Source organism: Haliaeetus leucocephalus, unplaced genomic scaffold (assembly GCF_000737465.1).
Source record: "Haliaeetus leucocephalus isolate CR32 unplaced genomic scaffold, Haliaeetus_leucocephalus-4.0 Scaffold162, whole genome shotgun sequence".
NCBI classification, from domain to species: Eukaryota; Metazoa; Chordata; class Aves; order Accipitriformes; family Accipitridae; genus Haliaeetus; species Haliaeetus leucocephalus.
Window position 1 is genome coordinate 14,674,381 of NW_010972598.1, and position 14,510 is coordinate 14,688,890.

At 48.3% G+C, this 14,510-nt stretch overlaps 2 protein-coding genes across 2 annotated transcripts in view; one reads left to right on the forward strand and one right to left on the reverse strand.

The window, feature by feature from the left end:
* PCYOX1 (prenylcysteine oxidase 1) overlaps positions 1–193 on the reverse strand; it is a 3,878-nt gene extending 3,685 nt beyond the window's left edge. The window contains exon 1 of the mRNA XM_010563007.1: positions 124–193. Coding sequence (XP_010561309.1) covers positions 124–193 — 70 coding nt within the window. The remainder of the gene's footprint in view (positions 1–123) is intronic.
* A 4,166-nt stretch (positions 194–4,359) lies between these two features.
* TIA1 (TIA1 cytotoxic granule-associated RNA binding protein) lies at positions 4,360–13,937 on the forward strand. Its single transcript, XM_010562840.1, has 11 exons — positions 4,360–4,455; positions 4,913–5,011; positions 5,536–5,590; positions 7,007–7,094; positions 10,674–10,749; positions 11,185–11,293; positions 11,801–11,896; positions 11,994–12,078; positions 12,695–12,818; positions 13,298–13,437; positions 13,683–13,937. The coding sequence occupies exons 1-11, from the start codon at positions 4,444–4,446 to the stop codon at positions 13,804–13,806; spliced, it is 1,008 nt and encodes a 335-aa protein (XP_010561142.1). The 5' UTR covers positions 4,360–4,443; the 3' UTR covers positions 13,807–13,937.
* The last annotated feature ends 573 nt before the right edge of the window (positions 13,938–14,510 follow it).

The window sequence follows — 14,510 nt, forward strand, 5'->3', positions numbered from 1 at the left end:
GTGTTCACCGGCTTTCTGTCCGTCGTCGTCCCCCCCCGCCGCCCCGGGGCTTTCTGCCGGGCCTCTCCGGCTCACATCTGGAGGGAAGGGGGCTGGGGAGATGTACACACACACCCCCGGTACTTGCTCCGCGTACGTTTTCGCGAGGGTCTGGCTGAATTTTGCCGTTTCTGGGTTGTGTTAGCACCGTCATCTCACCGCGGCGGGGGGGGGGGGGGTGAGGATGGGGCTGCCCTGGCCTAACAGCTGGAGCCCCGCTGCGATGTTCAACAGCTTGATGTAAATAAACGGGGGGGTGCCCGTGAAATCGGCGCTTGCCCCAAGTGTTTAAAGCGTGCTGCGAGCCTGTTATTTCCCGAGGAACTAATCGTAGCTGTAGGGCAGCTCCTCGCCTCGCTGAAATCATAAATGGGCTTCCTTTAATTACAAGCCGCTTTTCTGGCAGTGTTCAGGCAGCTGACACCCGCCGCTGTCAGGAGGGATTTGGACTTTGGCTCGGCTGTTGCTCCTGCAGCCAGCTGTGCGTGAAAGGCGCAGGACAGCTCCTGTCCACATCTTATTCATGCGTTTCTCTCCTTTTCTCGGGCAGGCGTGATCTGGAGTGGTTTCCCTCATTCAGCTCAGGGAAATCACAGACTCCAGTCTTCCACCTCTGCGTAAGCTTTGATCCCTGTTTCAGTGCAGGAGTTGAGAGGAGGACAGACAGGAGGGAGGGGGAATCTTTCCAAGGCAAGGGGAAAGTTTTGCCCATGGACAGTGGCTGTACCTACCCCGAGGGTTGATAAATGACTTGGCTGAGTGACTGCAGGAAAACAAGACTCTTACGTGACTTAGGCCAGCTCCTCAGGCCCAGGCTTTCCGGAGCGGTAAACACTCTGTCCGCCTCCCTGTGTGTACGATCCTGTTGTCTTTCTAGTGCGTGCATTTTCTGAACTATTCTTGGCATCTGCAAACATGGGTCAGACCTGTTGGCATATTTGCATGTTTGTTTAGAAAAATGTTCCCCCCCCCCCCCCCTCCCGCCCCAGTCCCAATGACATGGTTGTCTGGAGTCTAGTGGTCTTGGCCGAACACGGCATATGCTTAACACAGTGAATTATCTGACCTTGAGCACGTGCAGCTCGTTGCACAAATACAGCCAGGCTTCTGAGCTACGGAACCGAGTGTTGAGCAATGTACCGAGAATGGTATTTCTCTGAATCGCTCCGAGTGACTTTCTCAAGTCATATGGAGGATTGTCACGAGCTGAATTTCACAGATTGGGTTTAGAACGAGCAGCTTGAAGGAAGAAAAAGCAGCTAAAAGTAATCTCTTTCCAGCTCAGGTCTGAAGTGCGTGTTAAATATTTGCTTGCATGAGGATTTCTGTAGGTAGTGCTACAGAAATCCCATCTGGACGTGGGTTACGGGGCTCCCTCCTTGGTTCCGTTGTTTTGCTGCGTTGTGAGGGGCTGCCAAAGTGGTCTGCAAGCCGTGTGCCTTTTTCTTTCATTCCTTTAGCATGTTTAAGTAGTTTTTCCAGAACAGGTTCCAGACATTGTTGGAAGTAACTGCTTGGTTTTGCCATTTCCACGTAACCTGTTTCTTTGAAGGGAGGTGTTAGAGCCTTGGCGTTTCAAAGCACATTCGGAGCTGTATCGCTTATGTCAATGATTTCCTGGATAGGCAGCTCATTTTCACATAGCCAGTGACCTTCCTTGAAAGCCACTCTTCAGTGACAGAGATTATAAATTTGAAGAGCGGGTCCAAGGCAGACGGTGGTTTTGAATTTACAAAGACCTCCTGTTTGTATTTTTCGTAAAAGTGCGTAGCTGCTTGTGGAACACGTGTACTTCTAATTTACTTTGTGTGTCTGAAACGATGCAGAGGTGCTAACACCCAATAGTTGGTATTCCTTGTCAAGAAACCATATACCGATCAATGTGCGGTGAGTAAATGGAGTTGTCTGCCTCGTTTGCCTTGTATAGTATAGTCCTTCCTCTGCAGAGAAATGTCGACCGACTCATTAATGAGAATCCAATTAGCAGGAAAGAGAGGGAAGGGAAAGGTGCGGGAGACGACAGAACCGTCACGCAGGAGAGATCTCCTCCCGTATTAGCTGTCCCTACCTGGCCAGGTCACCTCAGCACTTGGTTATTTCTTGTATAACTGGTCCGGGACAAGGTCCAGGTCCAGGACCTTGCCCGCGTGCCAGCTACACAGAAGCAGAGCTGCGGTGGAACTCCATGGAAAGGTTCGGATGGTCCAACACCTTGAGTGTAGCACAGAGAGAGTACATCAGGGAAAATAACACAGGGATTGTTCCTCGGGGGGGAGCGGTGTTACAGCTCTGTGTTTTTCCCATCCGTCTTGGCACATGGTTGATAGTATCGCAGGACTTTGTTGTAGTTTGTCAACTAGTGGATTGGAGAAACCCCTCCAGACTTGCTGGCTGCAGAGAGCAGGGAGCAGATGTACGCAGCTACGGGTAATGAGGTTACGCTGACAAATAACATGAGAAAAACGCTGCTGAATTTGTACGACGTTAAGTTGTTTTTCTGAGTGACCAATGTGCTTTACGATTCCCCCTCCTTTTTTGAGTCTTTTGCAGAATGCTCGTGTTCTGTGTTAGCGCTTGCATGGCCGTTAAGGGATATCTTGACCATGTCTGTGCATGAGGAGCTCAGGTTTGGTTTTACCTCTGCATGGAAGCAAGTAGGTCAACATCTAGTATGCAATTACACATACCCTCTCTATGTGTGTCTGTACACATGTATCTTGCTGCAGTTGATCCTCTGGGGATGCGTTTTGAAAGGTCTGGCCACGCAGATTCGTGGGGCCATCAGAGATTGCTTACCTAAATCCTGCTTTTTCCAGCTAAATCCGGTTGTAAGGCAGGGAATGCTTCAGGAGATGCCTATCTGATTATCGGGGTGAAAATCCAGCGTGAGTGCAAAGGTCAGGGTGTAGGCACCCTGTCTAGGAAACCGTCAGTCACAAATAAACCATTAATAAACTTAGACCTAGAAGGTGATGTGCGAGTCTCATCGGTTTAGTGCCTCAGCTTATTTATTATCCAAATGGCGATAATATTTAAAAAAAGGGGGGGGGGAAGAAGTCTCGCCGGTTATGACTCTCAGTTGAACTTGATGCGGGGTGGAACGTCCCAGCGTTATCGAGCACAAAGTTAATTGCCTTAACAAAGTGCACTAAACCCTCCTCTGTTTAAGGAAACCTCATCAGAATCGCAAGAATTGCTCGCTTTGTTGAGCGAGAGGATGCCTGTGACGACCCGGTTCTGGTGAAGCACGTGGTGGTTTTAAAAAGGAGTACGACTCTGACTCCTACCTAAAATAGTTGTTCAAATTATTAGTATATAGCTTGCCGGGTCATTTCTGACAGAAAAACAGAGGCTGTCTGTCTTGTTCCCCCGTTCTCTCCTCTGCTAAACCAAATATTGGGAGCGCGTCCATCTCTTCGGGAAGGCTGTTCGCAGCCTTCTGTCAACAGAAGGAGCGCGAGAAGTCCCCGGTTTTGTCACCTTGTTGTTTTCTTACGACACCTTTGCAACTCTTGCACCGAGATGGGGAGGATTGCTGATTTATTGGCTTGGTTTCAGCGGCACAATTCCGTTGAGGTTCTCGTTGCAGAGGCCGCGGTTTGCCACATAATGTTCCTTTGCGGAAGGGTGCTGCCACACCTTTGGAGCTGAGGTTTCTCTGTGTGCTTTTTTTAAAAATCCCGTGACTTGAGCTTAACAGCAACAACAAGAAAACTCCACCTGTGGGTCGAGGATGATCTTCGTCGCTGAGGATGCCAAACTCCCAAATCGGAGCAGGGGTTCAGGTTCCGCTGGCACTTGAGGAGGCTGATCCTTCCAAATGGAGGAGGACGGGGGAATGCCCACACTTGAGCACCTTTGCCCTTGGTCATTTCAGGCAGATGAGTCCTTTTTTAAAAGGAACTGACTAAGTAGTGTGTAACGTGCTTGCTAAACACCAGATCGAGCTACTCGGGCAGCTAGGGAAATGGCGCTCAGTGAAAGGTGGCTGTGTGTGGGTATCAGAACTGCCGTTTCTATACATGGAAATCCATTTGGTAGGTCAAGTTGTCCGTATCTGGCTTTCTGTTCAGCTTTGAACCGGGGCGCAATTTTAGAAAAACAGGCCTCGGGTGGGACTGAGGACAGGCGCTGTTACTGCCCGCCGTCAGCGGCCAATTTCGCCCTGGGATATAATCCTGCGGCACGCTTTGTTTCAACGTCCTAACCTGGCGGGTTGGGTGTTTGTTGGGGGAACGACTTTGGGCCGCATTTGCTTGGTTACCGACGAGCAGACTGGAGCATCAGGATGGCTTCTGACTGTGTATTTGATCTTACAGGTACGTGGGGAACCTGTCCAGAGACGTGACCGAAGCTCTAATCCTCCAGCTGTTCAGCCAGATCGGACCATGCAAAAACTGCAAAATGATAATGGATGTAAGAGCCTTCACCTGATGATTTTCATGTTTCTCATAGCTCGTGGCTTTGGGTCGTGCTTGCGTGTTTCGGAATTCCACTGGAAACATGGCGTGATCACGTTAAAGGGCCACAGTAAGGCTGGAGATGACAGTCGTGTACTTTTGGCATCGTTTCTGCCTCGTACCTGATGTTAAATTTAAGGCTGTGTGGATATTGGGAGAGGGGGTGAACGGGTTAATATACGTGGGTGTCGTAGATGATATTTGGGAAGTTCTTTGCCATGCTTTTACCTTTCTAAAGCAGACCTGAAGCCTCCGTGGCATTGTTAGTGCGCTGACTGTGGTCTCTGCATAGAGTAAAAAAGCCTATCCGTTTTGAGACCTTTAGATGTAATGAATAAGGAGCTGAGTAGAATAGCGAGAGTGTGGTTTGAAGAGGTTTGTATCGGTAATCCTTTGTTTCTTTCTTTCATCAGACAGCTGGAAACGATCCGTACTGTTTCGTGGAGTTCTATGAGCACCGGCACGCGGCCGCAGCGCTGGCTGCTATGAATGGCCGGAAGATAATGGGTAAGGTAAGCTGTCATGTCTACAGGGTGAGTTGGAGTTGAAAACAGGCTATCTCAGATGGCGCGGGTGAAATATCACTTGAGATGAAATGGATACACTGCAGATGTTAGACGCTTCGTTTGGACGGAGGTCTTAACGTGACGTGACTAAGAAGAAAAGCTGTTCACGCTGTTATAGGAGGAATGCAGAGGGGGGTGGTGTAGAACCGGGAGGGCTCAGAGGCCGCAGGAGTAATGAGGATTTTAACTCTGCCGACCTTATCGGGACCATGTCCCTCTCTCCCAACCCCTGCAAAAAAACGCGCCCGAGCAAACCAAATCTCCAGACCAGATCTGGTTCCCATCTTTGCTCTTAAGCAGCGAAACACGGTTCGGAAGAATGAACCCTCTCCTGAGAAATGGGTCCTAAACTTGAGCTTTCACCCCAGACTCGCACGTCTGGTGCCCCTGTAGCGTCAGAATGAAGCTCTGGAGGCATCTGAGTTTAGTTGGGATTTGCGTGATCTAACATGAGCGACTGATGTTTGCAGGAGGTCAAAGTGAACTGGGCGACGACCCCCAGCAGCCAGAAGAAAGATACCAGCAGTAAGTGTCGCTTAACGCTTTGAGTACGTGTTTGATTTGTACGAGTAATTTTTAAACGTAAACAGTAAGCATCGTACAGTTATATGCAGTAATGTTTTGATCATAATCCTAAGATATTATTTAATGTGTTTGTGTTAATAAACTTAAGAACAAATCTAATCTTTGTCATCAGGTAGTACCGTTGTCAACACACAGCGTTCACAAGGTAATTGTATCTTCTTAAACATAAAATGAAATCTCTCAAGGGTATTCACTAACCACCTGGAGCTATGTATGGGGTTTTTGTTAGTTATGAATTTATTTTTTGTGGAAAGACTTCCCTTTTGTTTCCCTATAGCATCAGAAAGTGATGTAGCGTCCACCGTTCAGTTCTGGTGCTAATCTCTGCTATCGAGGCAGAACGGTTGGCTCCCCATGAGGCTGCAGTATGCGCTCCTGCAGGCAAGCTCCTTGGGAGTACCTAGACTTTTTCCAAAATCGGGCTCCACGGCTCACGGCGAGCCTGCGGATTGCTGCTTTTCTCGGCAAGCTTTGAATTTCCGTAGGCCGGTGGGGCTAAACTACATTGGCGTCCGAGTGGACTCGAGAGTCTCGTACCTGCTGTAGTACAAATAACTCTGCATATTGCTAGGATGGTATGTGACGCTTTGTTTGATTGTAGCGGAAAACTCCTTAGATACAGGACTTCTGTTTCTCTTTGGTGCCTGTTTTTTATGGCTCTGACATAAGTTGAAGGGATTACTGTTTCCATTCTGTTGCCTTCAGTCTTAGTTCACTTGCACGTGGATTCACATACATTGAATTCACGTGGATTCACGCAGTGTATTGGCTGGGCAACCGAAACTGTTGGCTTTTGAGAGCTCAAATGCTTTACCAGCAAACTGTTGCAATGCAAGGTGTTTTTTTGATTTGTTCTTCACGACCTACAGTGTTAACCCGGACGTTGTGGCTAGGTTCAAAATACATCCCGCTCTAGAACGAGCGTTACTCTGCGCTTCTTGAGACGGCTAGACGTTTCAGCTGATTGGATTTTGAATAGCTAGCGATCTGCCGTGTCAAAGCTTAACAGGAGCGTACGGAGAGAAAGATTTTCGAGTAGCCTCGGCAGATTAAGTAAATAGTTTAAGACTTTGTACGGTAAATGCCGACTGGTCTTAAAAGCGGTTTGTAAAATACAAAACGTAAATGCCATATGTCGCTGTGGTAGCCTTAAAATCACTGACTTTGTAGCACTGCCAAGCAAAGGATCTCTTAGGAACGGCAGTAAATTCTGTTTTATAGTAAATGCTAGTGTTTGTGTAGTTTTTAATAATAGCTGGAGAGCCGTGCTCTGTGAGATCGCTACGCTCTGTGCGCGCGCGCGTTCAGGGGCCATCTTCAAACGTTAAAACCTTTTTTTCTCTTTTTCCCAAAAAGACCATTTCCATGTCTTTGTCGGAGACCTCAGTCCAGAAATTACAACTGAAGATATAAAAGCAGCTTTTGCGCCATTTGGAAGAATATCGTAAGTAATTTCTTAGGGCAAATAAACTAAAAGTTATCTCTCCTAAATGGAGGCAGCCTTATGTTTCAGTAAGTAAAAAAAGAGAGTTGTCACAGTGCAGGAATACTCATTCATCTGTTCATGCAGCGACTTGAGTCTGAAAGGCCGGGCATTAAGTGGGAATGTGTAACCCAAATTCCTTTATAGTAGTTTGTTCTGCTCTCCTAGAAAAGTTGCATCCAACTTGCTTTGGTTTTATACTCCTTGCCTCGTTTGGCAAAGCAACGCTGGAAAAAAATTGACTCCTAAAACCTGGGGTTTGCATTTCACTGGCCCTCTCGGCGATCAGATCACCATCACGCTGTACAGTTTGTGACCGAGTCCATTTGCACGTTCACGTCTTGAGAGGCTTTGGATTTTTTGTTAGCCGTGGTGTGCCGGCCACCGGTAGCCAACGTGTTTTTTGCCGTTAAATTCCCATGTCCCGCAAAATGAACCTTTTTTAGCACCAGACTCGTTGGGGCAGCCGGAGGCTGCAGCTAGAGCAGCCTCAGAGCGTTGGGCACTGGGTCAGCGTAAGCCCTTGACCCGAAGGGCTCGGCCAAAACCGCGGGGCATCTCGGGTCAAGGAGTCGCACTCATCCCAGAGGTGCAGAGCGATGTCGTCACAAGCGAACGCGTTAGAAACGGGGAACGGCGCTGGCAGCTCTCTGCCTGCCAGTTTGTTGTATTCAGGGTGTAGCAGAGTAAGGAGCGGTTCATTCATTCCATCCTCCGAATGTAAACCATTAATTTTCCTTGTAGTGTTGTCTGTACTGGACATTGAAGTTTCTTGATGGTGATGTAAGAGAACATAGAGTGCTTTGGAGTGTTGTGTAGTGAAGCATTTAATTGAAGTAAGTTTGTTTTTTGTTTTTTTTTTTTTCCCCTCAGAGTCCAGTGTATTACTCTCTTAAATGCCAGCTTGATTTCCTCTTATGATAAGGTTTAAAAAAAAAAAAAAATGTGATCTGAATGTGACTCGCTTCAGACAACTCTAATGCTTGACTGCATCTTTTGTGTAATTGTCATCCAGGAAATGCAGAGGGTTGGACTCCTAAGGAGAGTCAATTTATCCTCTGGCCAAATGCGGTCTGGATGGAAGGGACGAGGGGCTCTAAAGCAGAGCTGAACCGGAATGAGCGCGAAAGGGAGGCAGTAATAGACGGCCGCGTAGGTGGGACTGCAGTGGAGCTGTGAAAGAGTTTCCCCTAACTGAGTTAGTGCTGGGTTTCTGAGGCGACAGTTCAATGGACGGTCGCCTTTAACAAACGACCCCCCCAAAACCACAAAACCCCTCCCGAGCCTGAAGCAAAAAGTAACATCTGAAAGTCAGCTGGGGGAGCGTAAAATCACCGCGAACATCAGTCCATGGTCCGTATTTCTGGGGCCGTGCCCGTTGTCCCATCTTTTCTAGAAGAGCTTTTTGGACGCACAGCTTTTGCCATGTGGTGGTGGTGACGGGGAAGGGGGAGCGATGCTCTTGCTTTTGGGGTACTCAGCGCACAGCTGTAGAGCTAACACACAGAAAATGCGCGGTTTGCCCTGGCTCAAACTGACTGTCCAAAACAAAACTCGGTTCTTTTCCTCCTACAAAAGTAGTAGATTAAGAATGGTCCCCGTAACGACTCTTTTGAAGTCTAGCTCCGAAACCGAGGGGTTACATAAAGCCGAGGGGACCTCGATTTACGACTTGTTGAAATTTGACCTGAAAAAACGTTGCTGCTGTCTCTTAAGTGGTCGAATGAAGTTACTTGACTTTACCTGTTCCTTGTCAGTGACTAGTTTCTGCAAATGTGGTGCTAATGGAATATTTTCTGATATTTTAATTTTTTTTTTTTTTTAACGTTGTCTTTGTTGGTGCTAAACTGAGCTTGTTGTTAACGACACTGAGGTTGAACTACTGCATGATTAGCGCATAAGAAATTTTGGTAATTCTTTGCATCTGGATTTTTTAATCACTGTAAAAGCGCACTTTCATTGTGGTTTCCTTTTATGCTTGCTGTACGCATGTTTTCACTTGTTCTCAAGTCTTTATTTTCAAAGTTTTCAGTTGAGGGTAAGTAGAGATGAGTTTTTCCCCCCCTCCCTCTATAGGCTCTTCAGAGCAAACCAATCTAAGCTTAGCAAAGCGGCTCTTCTCAGGCAATTTGTAACGTACGACCCGAATTCTGACCTAACCCGGGAGGGGGGAGATTAAAAAGGGGGAAGGGGCGGGTCTCACAAAGATGAAAGAAATAACATTTCCACCGTAGCTTTGGGAGAGGTGTTTTCCTCGGGCCTTCAGTGACGGCGTCAATGCCGTGGGCTAACGTATGCCAGAATTAGGCTTACGATGCGGCATTTGCAGTTACTGTAAAGGCTTAAAAAAAGCGAGCGTAATGAACCTTCTCTTCATTGTGACTTTTCTGGCCAGTCTTGGAATGCTAAATGTTGTGCACATGTTAACGCTCGTTTCTCTGAACCCTGTTATTTTATACAGCCGTAAGTTACATTGCATGACCTTCTGACTGGTTTTATGTTGTCGTTTCTGTTCTTTTTAATGCCTGCGTGTGGGGGGCAAAGGAGGGGAGGAGAGGGTGGCCCGTACGCGAGAGCATCTCGCCCCTCGGCTAACTTGTACACAAATTGCCTGAGAAACGCTGTAGAATGGCGTTCCACGAGTGGGGTTTAGCTCTTGTAGCTGGGTTCTCTTTTTTAACTCAATCTCAAATAATAGGGCTCTGGTTATTTTGCAGAGTGTCTCTGAAGAATGGACAGAATTGCCATGGCTAACTACAAGCTACAGTTCACAGTGGACAAACGTTGTAGTTTTCTTATTTACTTTTATAAATATTTTTTTCTTTTGCTTTTTTATATCTTGTAGTTTCCAATCAGTCCTGTATGATTGCTGTTGTACAAATGCACTTTAAATGATGTGTAATATGTAGTTTAAGACGTGAATGTTTCGGTGTTTTCTTTTCTTCAATAATTTCTGAAAATGTCAATCTCTCAAAATTTACAGCTGCCCACAGTCCAAAAAGGGGGTAACGAATTGACCTGAGAAAATTAAAGAATTCAGTTAACAGGCGACGTATGCCTTTTAATTCCTATCTTTTTTTCATTTTTTCTATTTAATATTTTGAATGAATAGGTAGAATGTGTTGGCAAATAGCGAGTTTAAATTGCATGGTTAAAGAGAGCCATTCAGCTAATGTTAGTCAGCTACGTGCCTTAAGTGATTCTTTTGAATAGCTGCTTTGACCATGCTTTGTGTCTTAACAGTCTGTAAAAGCATTTTGAAGCAGGAGCCGACTGTCGTAAAGTACATATGTTTGTTAGAGAAGCTATTGATTTGCATGTTTACACAATTAAGTTTAATTTTGCTACTACCTGGCAAAGCGTTAGTAAAGTTCTGTTTAGAAAAGAAGCCTTTTGCTTTGACTGTGTTGCTGGTGCAATAAACAGTTGACGTTAGTCAAGGTGAAACATGAAAATAAGCTGTACGTGTGACTCGAGTTGTCGTTTTTAGTAAGGTCGTCTTTTGGCGGCGCTGAACTGGCTCTCGTTTCTGCTTTTTAGAGACGCGCGTGTGGTTAAGGACATGGCGACGGGAAAATCTAAAGGATACGGCTTCGTTTCCTTCTTCAATAAGTGGGTAAGCTGCAGCACGGTCTCGAGCGCCCCTGAAAAGCGGACAGGGGGAAGGAATAATACCGTCGGTCCCGATCTCTGTCCGGCTTCCATTTCCCTGCCTGCTGAGGGGGAGGCTTTTCTCTCTGTTCATCGAGACACTCTGCTGTCGCTTTAGCGTTTCTAAAGCACGTGGCAAGCGACGTCCGAATGAGCGATGTACAGACGTGACGGAGCGACGATACGTCCAGCGTGTATCAAGAGAGTCTTGGGTGCGCGCGGGGAGGCCTGACGGCATCCTTCATCCTGCCTAAATCTGCTTCTTTTGAAGCAGGATTTCTTTTGGCACGTGGCGAACGTCGGGCAGGGTGGGCGCGCGGTGATTTCATTCATTTGGCTCTATGGCAAAAGGAGGAGATGCCGATGGTGGGGTTTTCTGCTCTCCCTCTCTCGTGGACAGGATGCAGAGAATGCGATTCAGCAGATGGGCGGTCAGTGGCTCGGTGGAAGGCAAATCAGAACGAACTGGGCGACAAGAAAACCTCCGGCTCCAAAGAGTACATACGAATGTAGGTTCTCGATCATTTGCGTCTTAGCAAATGTCCTGCCGCACCCAGGAGGAGAAAGAGAAAAGGGCGAGCTGCGAGCCTTGGAGATTGCGGGAGGAGGGAAAGCGGGCACTAAAGGCAGGCAAAGGCTCTCTTGAAGAGTTTCACGCCTCCTGAATAAAGCGGCTTCCTTCGCTACGGCGACTGTATTACCGCTGCGGGGTGGCGGGGAGGGGGATTCTGTCGGCTTCTGCATGCTCAGGTTGGAAGCTTGCTTTCTCTCTAGACAGCCAGGACGAGCTCTGGCTTTTTAACTGTGCTCCCTCGCTTTTAAGGCTTTACGCCCTGATACAAAATGGAACCGTGTCAAAGAAAGCATTTCTGTTGGAGAGATCTTAAATCGGGTATATTGGACCTACTTGATAGGCGTTCGCAGTTTGCGCTCGACATCTCGTGTGCCCGCCAGGATTAGAATTTCTACGTAATGCATGTCTGATCCACTGAAAAGCTCTGTAAAATCTCTTTAAGCAAACGCCAAACAACTGTCTTACGACGACGTGGTCAATCAGTCCAGCCCGAGCAACTGCACCGTGTACTGCGGAGGTGTTACTTCGGGACTGACAGGTATTGTGGCTTCCAGCTACCGTCGCGTTGGACGTTTATGAATAACTCCGCAGTCGCCTCATTTCGCCGCTCTGTTTGTGTTTGCTTCCTGCTCCAGAACAGCTAATGCGCCAGACCTTTTCTCCCTTTGGGCAGATCATGGAAATTCGCGTCTTCCCGGATAAAGGCTACTCCTTCGTACGGTAGGCTGTCGTGCGGTTTGCGTGTTGACGGCTTTAACGAAAATTGTGGGTTCGGACACTTTTGGTGTCAGCGGAGCGCGGGTGGGCGCATGCCGAGCTGGAGGGTATGCTTTGCGGCGGCCCTCTCGGACCGCAGCCTGATCTGAGGAGGGAGTTACGGCTCGTGGCGCTTTCGGCAGGAGTGGGAAAAAAAACTTAAACCCAGTCTAAAGCGGCGCAGTGCCTGTCGTCGTTAAGAGATCTCTGTCTGTTCCTCTTGTGTAATTTCACAGTGGCGTTACTGAGGCAGACGGTCGAGTTTTAGAGTCTTTTCCAGAAGCATCCTTGTCTCTCTGGTGCGTGCGGCTCCGCATAATAGAAAGGAATTGTAAATTGACTTGCTCTCATTGCTACTGAATTTTTCACATTTGTTTAGGGAGAGTTAGGACACTGAGATGGGAAAAGTGACCGTCCCTGCCGCCCACTGCGGGGGTGACTGGAGGAAGTTTCTGCTGTCGGGCTGGTGTTCGCGCAGAGCCCAAATCCATGCTGAGCTAGCGGGGACTCTCTCGGGGTCGATTCTGGCTGCGGCTCGCTGAGCGAGTTGTTTATATTGGCACAACTTACTTTTCGACAGGTTTAATTCTCACGAGAGCGCAGCGCATGCCATCGTTTCCGTCAACGGAACGACTATAGAAGGACACGTAGTGAAGTGCTACTGGGGCAAAGAGACGCCAGACATGATCAGTCCGGTCCAGCAGGTCAGTACTTCTCCTCTGCTAAAGACAATGGCTTTGCTAATGAGTCCTTGCTAGAAACCCATTAAACGGCTGTAATGTCTGTGCGCGTGCCGGTTGGAGGCTTGGTGTCACGCACCTCGCCTACCTCACAGCTTCTTTCATGAGAGCATGCGTCTCTGAGGCGCAATCCAAGCTAAAAGCTTTCTCTGGCGCGAAGGCAGCCGGAGCTGCTGCTCCTGTTCCCTGGATCTCTGCCGACGGCCGCGTTGTTGACCGGGGTGGGGGCGGCAACGGGTCGCTCTAGTAACTAGAGGCTCGCCGACTCAAAAGGGGTGCCCGACTGAACGTCCGCACGGCCATTTCGGCGTCGTTTTAGCAAGCAGACTCATAAGCCCCCCTCAAAGACGGACTCGGCAGCGGGGAGCAGCGGGGTCTGACGAGGTGACGTAAATCGCCGCTTCCTCGGGCGCCGCTTAACAGCCGGGTGTTTGCTCTTGCAGAACCAGATCGGCTACCCGCCGGCGTACGGGCAGTGGGGCCAGTGGTACGGCAATGCCCAGATCGGCCAGTACGTGCCCAATGGCTGGCAGGTCCCCGCCTACGGGATGTACGGGCAAGCGTGGAATCAGCAGGGCTTTAAGTGAGTATTGGGGCTTTTTGTGACCGTTTCCCTCCCCCCAGGGGAGGCAACAATCCGAGTCGGTAGCAGCGTAAAAGCTGCCGAGACGTTCCGGTCCTCCGTTACTTGGAGATTTGGGACGCAGAGCGTGCGTATGCGTCCCAGACGGCCCCGTGCCGAGAGCGAACCCGTTAAGTTCTCCCTCATTACCCGCGCATTTGCCTAACGAACTGTTTTTTCTGCCCTCCCCCCCGCCTCGCCGACAGTCAGACGCAGTCTTCAGCGGCGTGGATGGGCGCCAACTACGGCGTGCAGCCGCCGCAGGGGCAGAACGGGAGCGTGATAACCAACCAAACGGGATACCGTGTGGCGGGCTTCGAAACGCCCTGAGGAGGAGAGGACTCCGAAAGCAGCCGGCTGGAGCCGTTGTCGACCGGCAAGATTTATCAGATCAAGTGTTGGATGCGATGTATTTATTTGAGAGGGAGAGAGAAACAAGGCGGGGGGGGGCGGGAAGCATTTTTAATCATGAAATTGTCATCCGCATTGTTAAAAAAAAAAAAAAAAAGAAACAACAACAAAAAAAAAGAAACAACAACAAAAAAAAACAAAACACAAAACAAAAATCACACGAAACGAGATGCTGGATGTCTGCCAACTTTTGCCTTCCTTTTCCTCCTTTATGTGTTTCTTAAGATCCACGTTTTTGAAACACAGCAAATGCAGGGACTACTGCCACTGAAAAACAGGGGCAGCAAATTGCACAATGTCAAACCTTTTTTGTTTTTCTTTTCTTTCCTCGGAAGTCGCGTGCCGTTCTAGTTTGCATTCCGAACGATTTAAAATGTATTATAAACCGTTGTACAAAAAAAAAAAAAAAAAAAAGCCAAAAGCGTGTGAATCCTGAAGCCGTCGCGTCTTCAGCCTTTGCACCCTCTGTTTTAAAAGAGCCTCTTGTATAAAGCCTCCGTCTCCCCGCTTTTGTTACACCGGGTTTTTGCGACGATAAATTATTAGTTTACAGCGTTTTTTTGTATCTCAGCGTGTTTTTCAGGGTCGTCTTTGCCGTATGACGGGAAAGGGGGACGCCCGGC

Bases quoted from the DNA above. Each gene is read 5' to 3' on its own strand.
- TIA1 (XM_010562840.1), top strand. The intron at 7,095-10,673 runs GTAAGTAATTTC...TCTGCTTTTTAG, and splicing joins GCGCCATTTGGAAGAATATC to AGACGCGCGTGTGGTTAAGG. The intron at 13,438-13,682 runs GTGAGTATTGGG...CCTCGCCGACAG, and splicing joins TGGAATCAGCAGGGCTTTAA to TCAGACGCAGTCTTCAGCGG.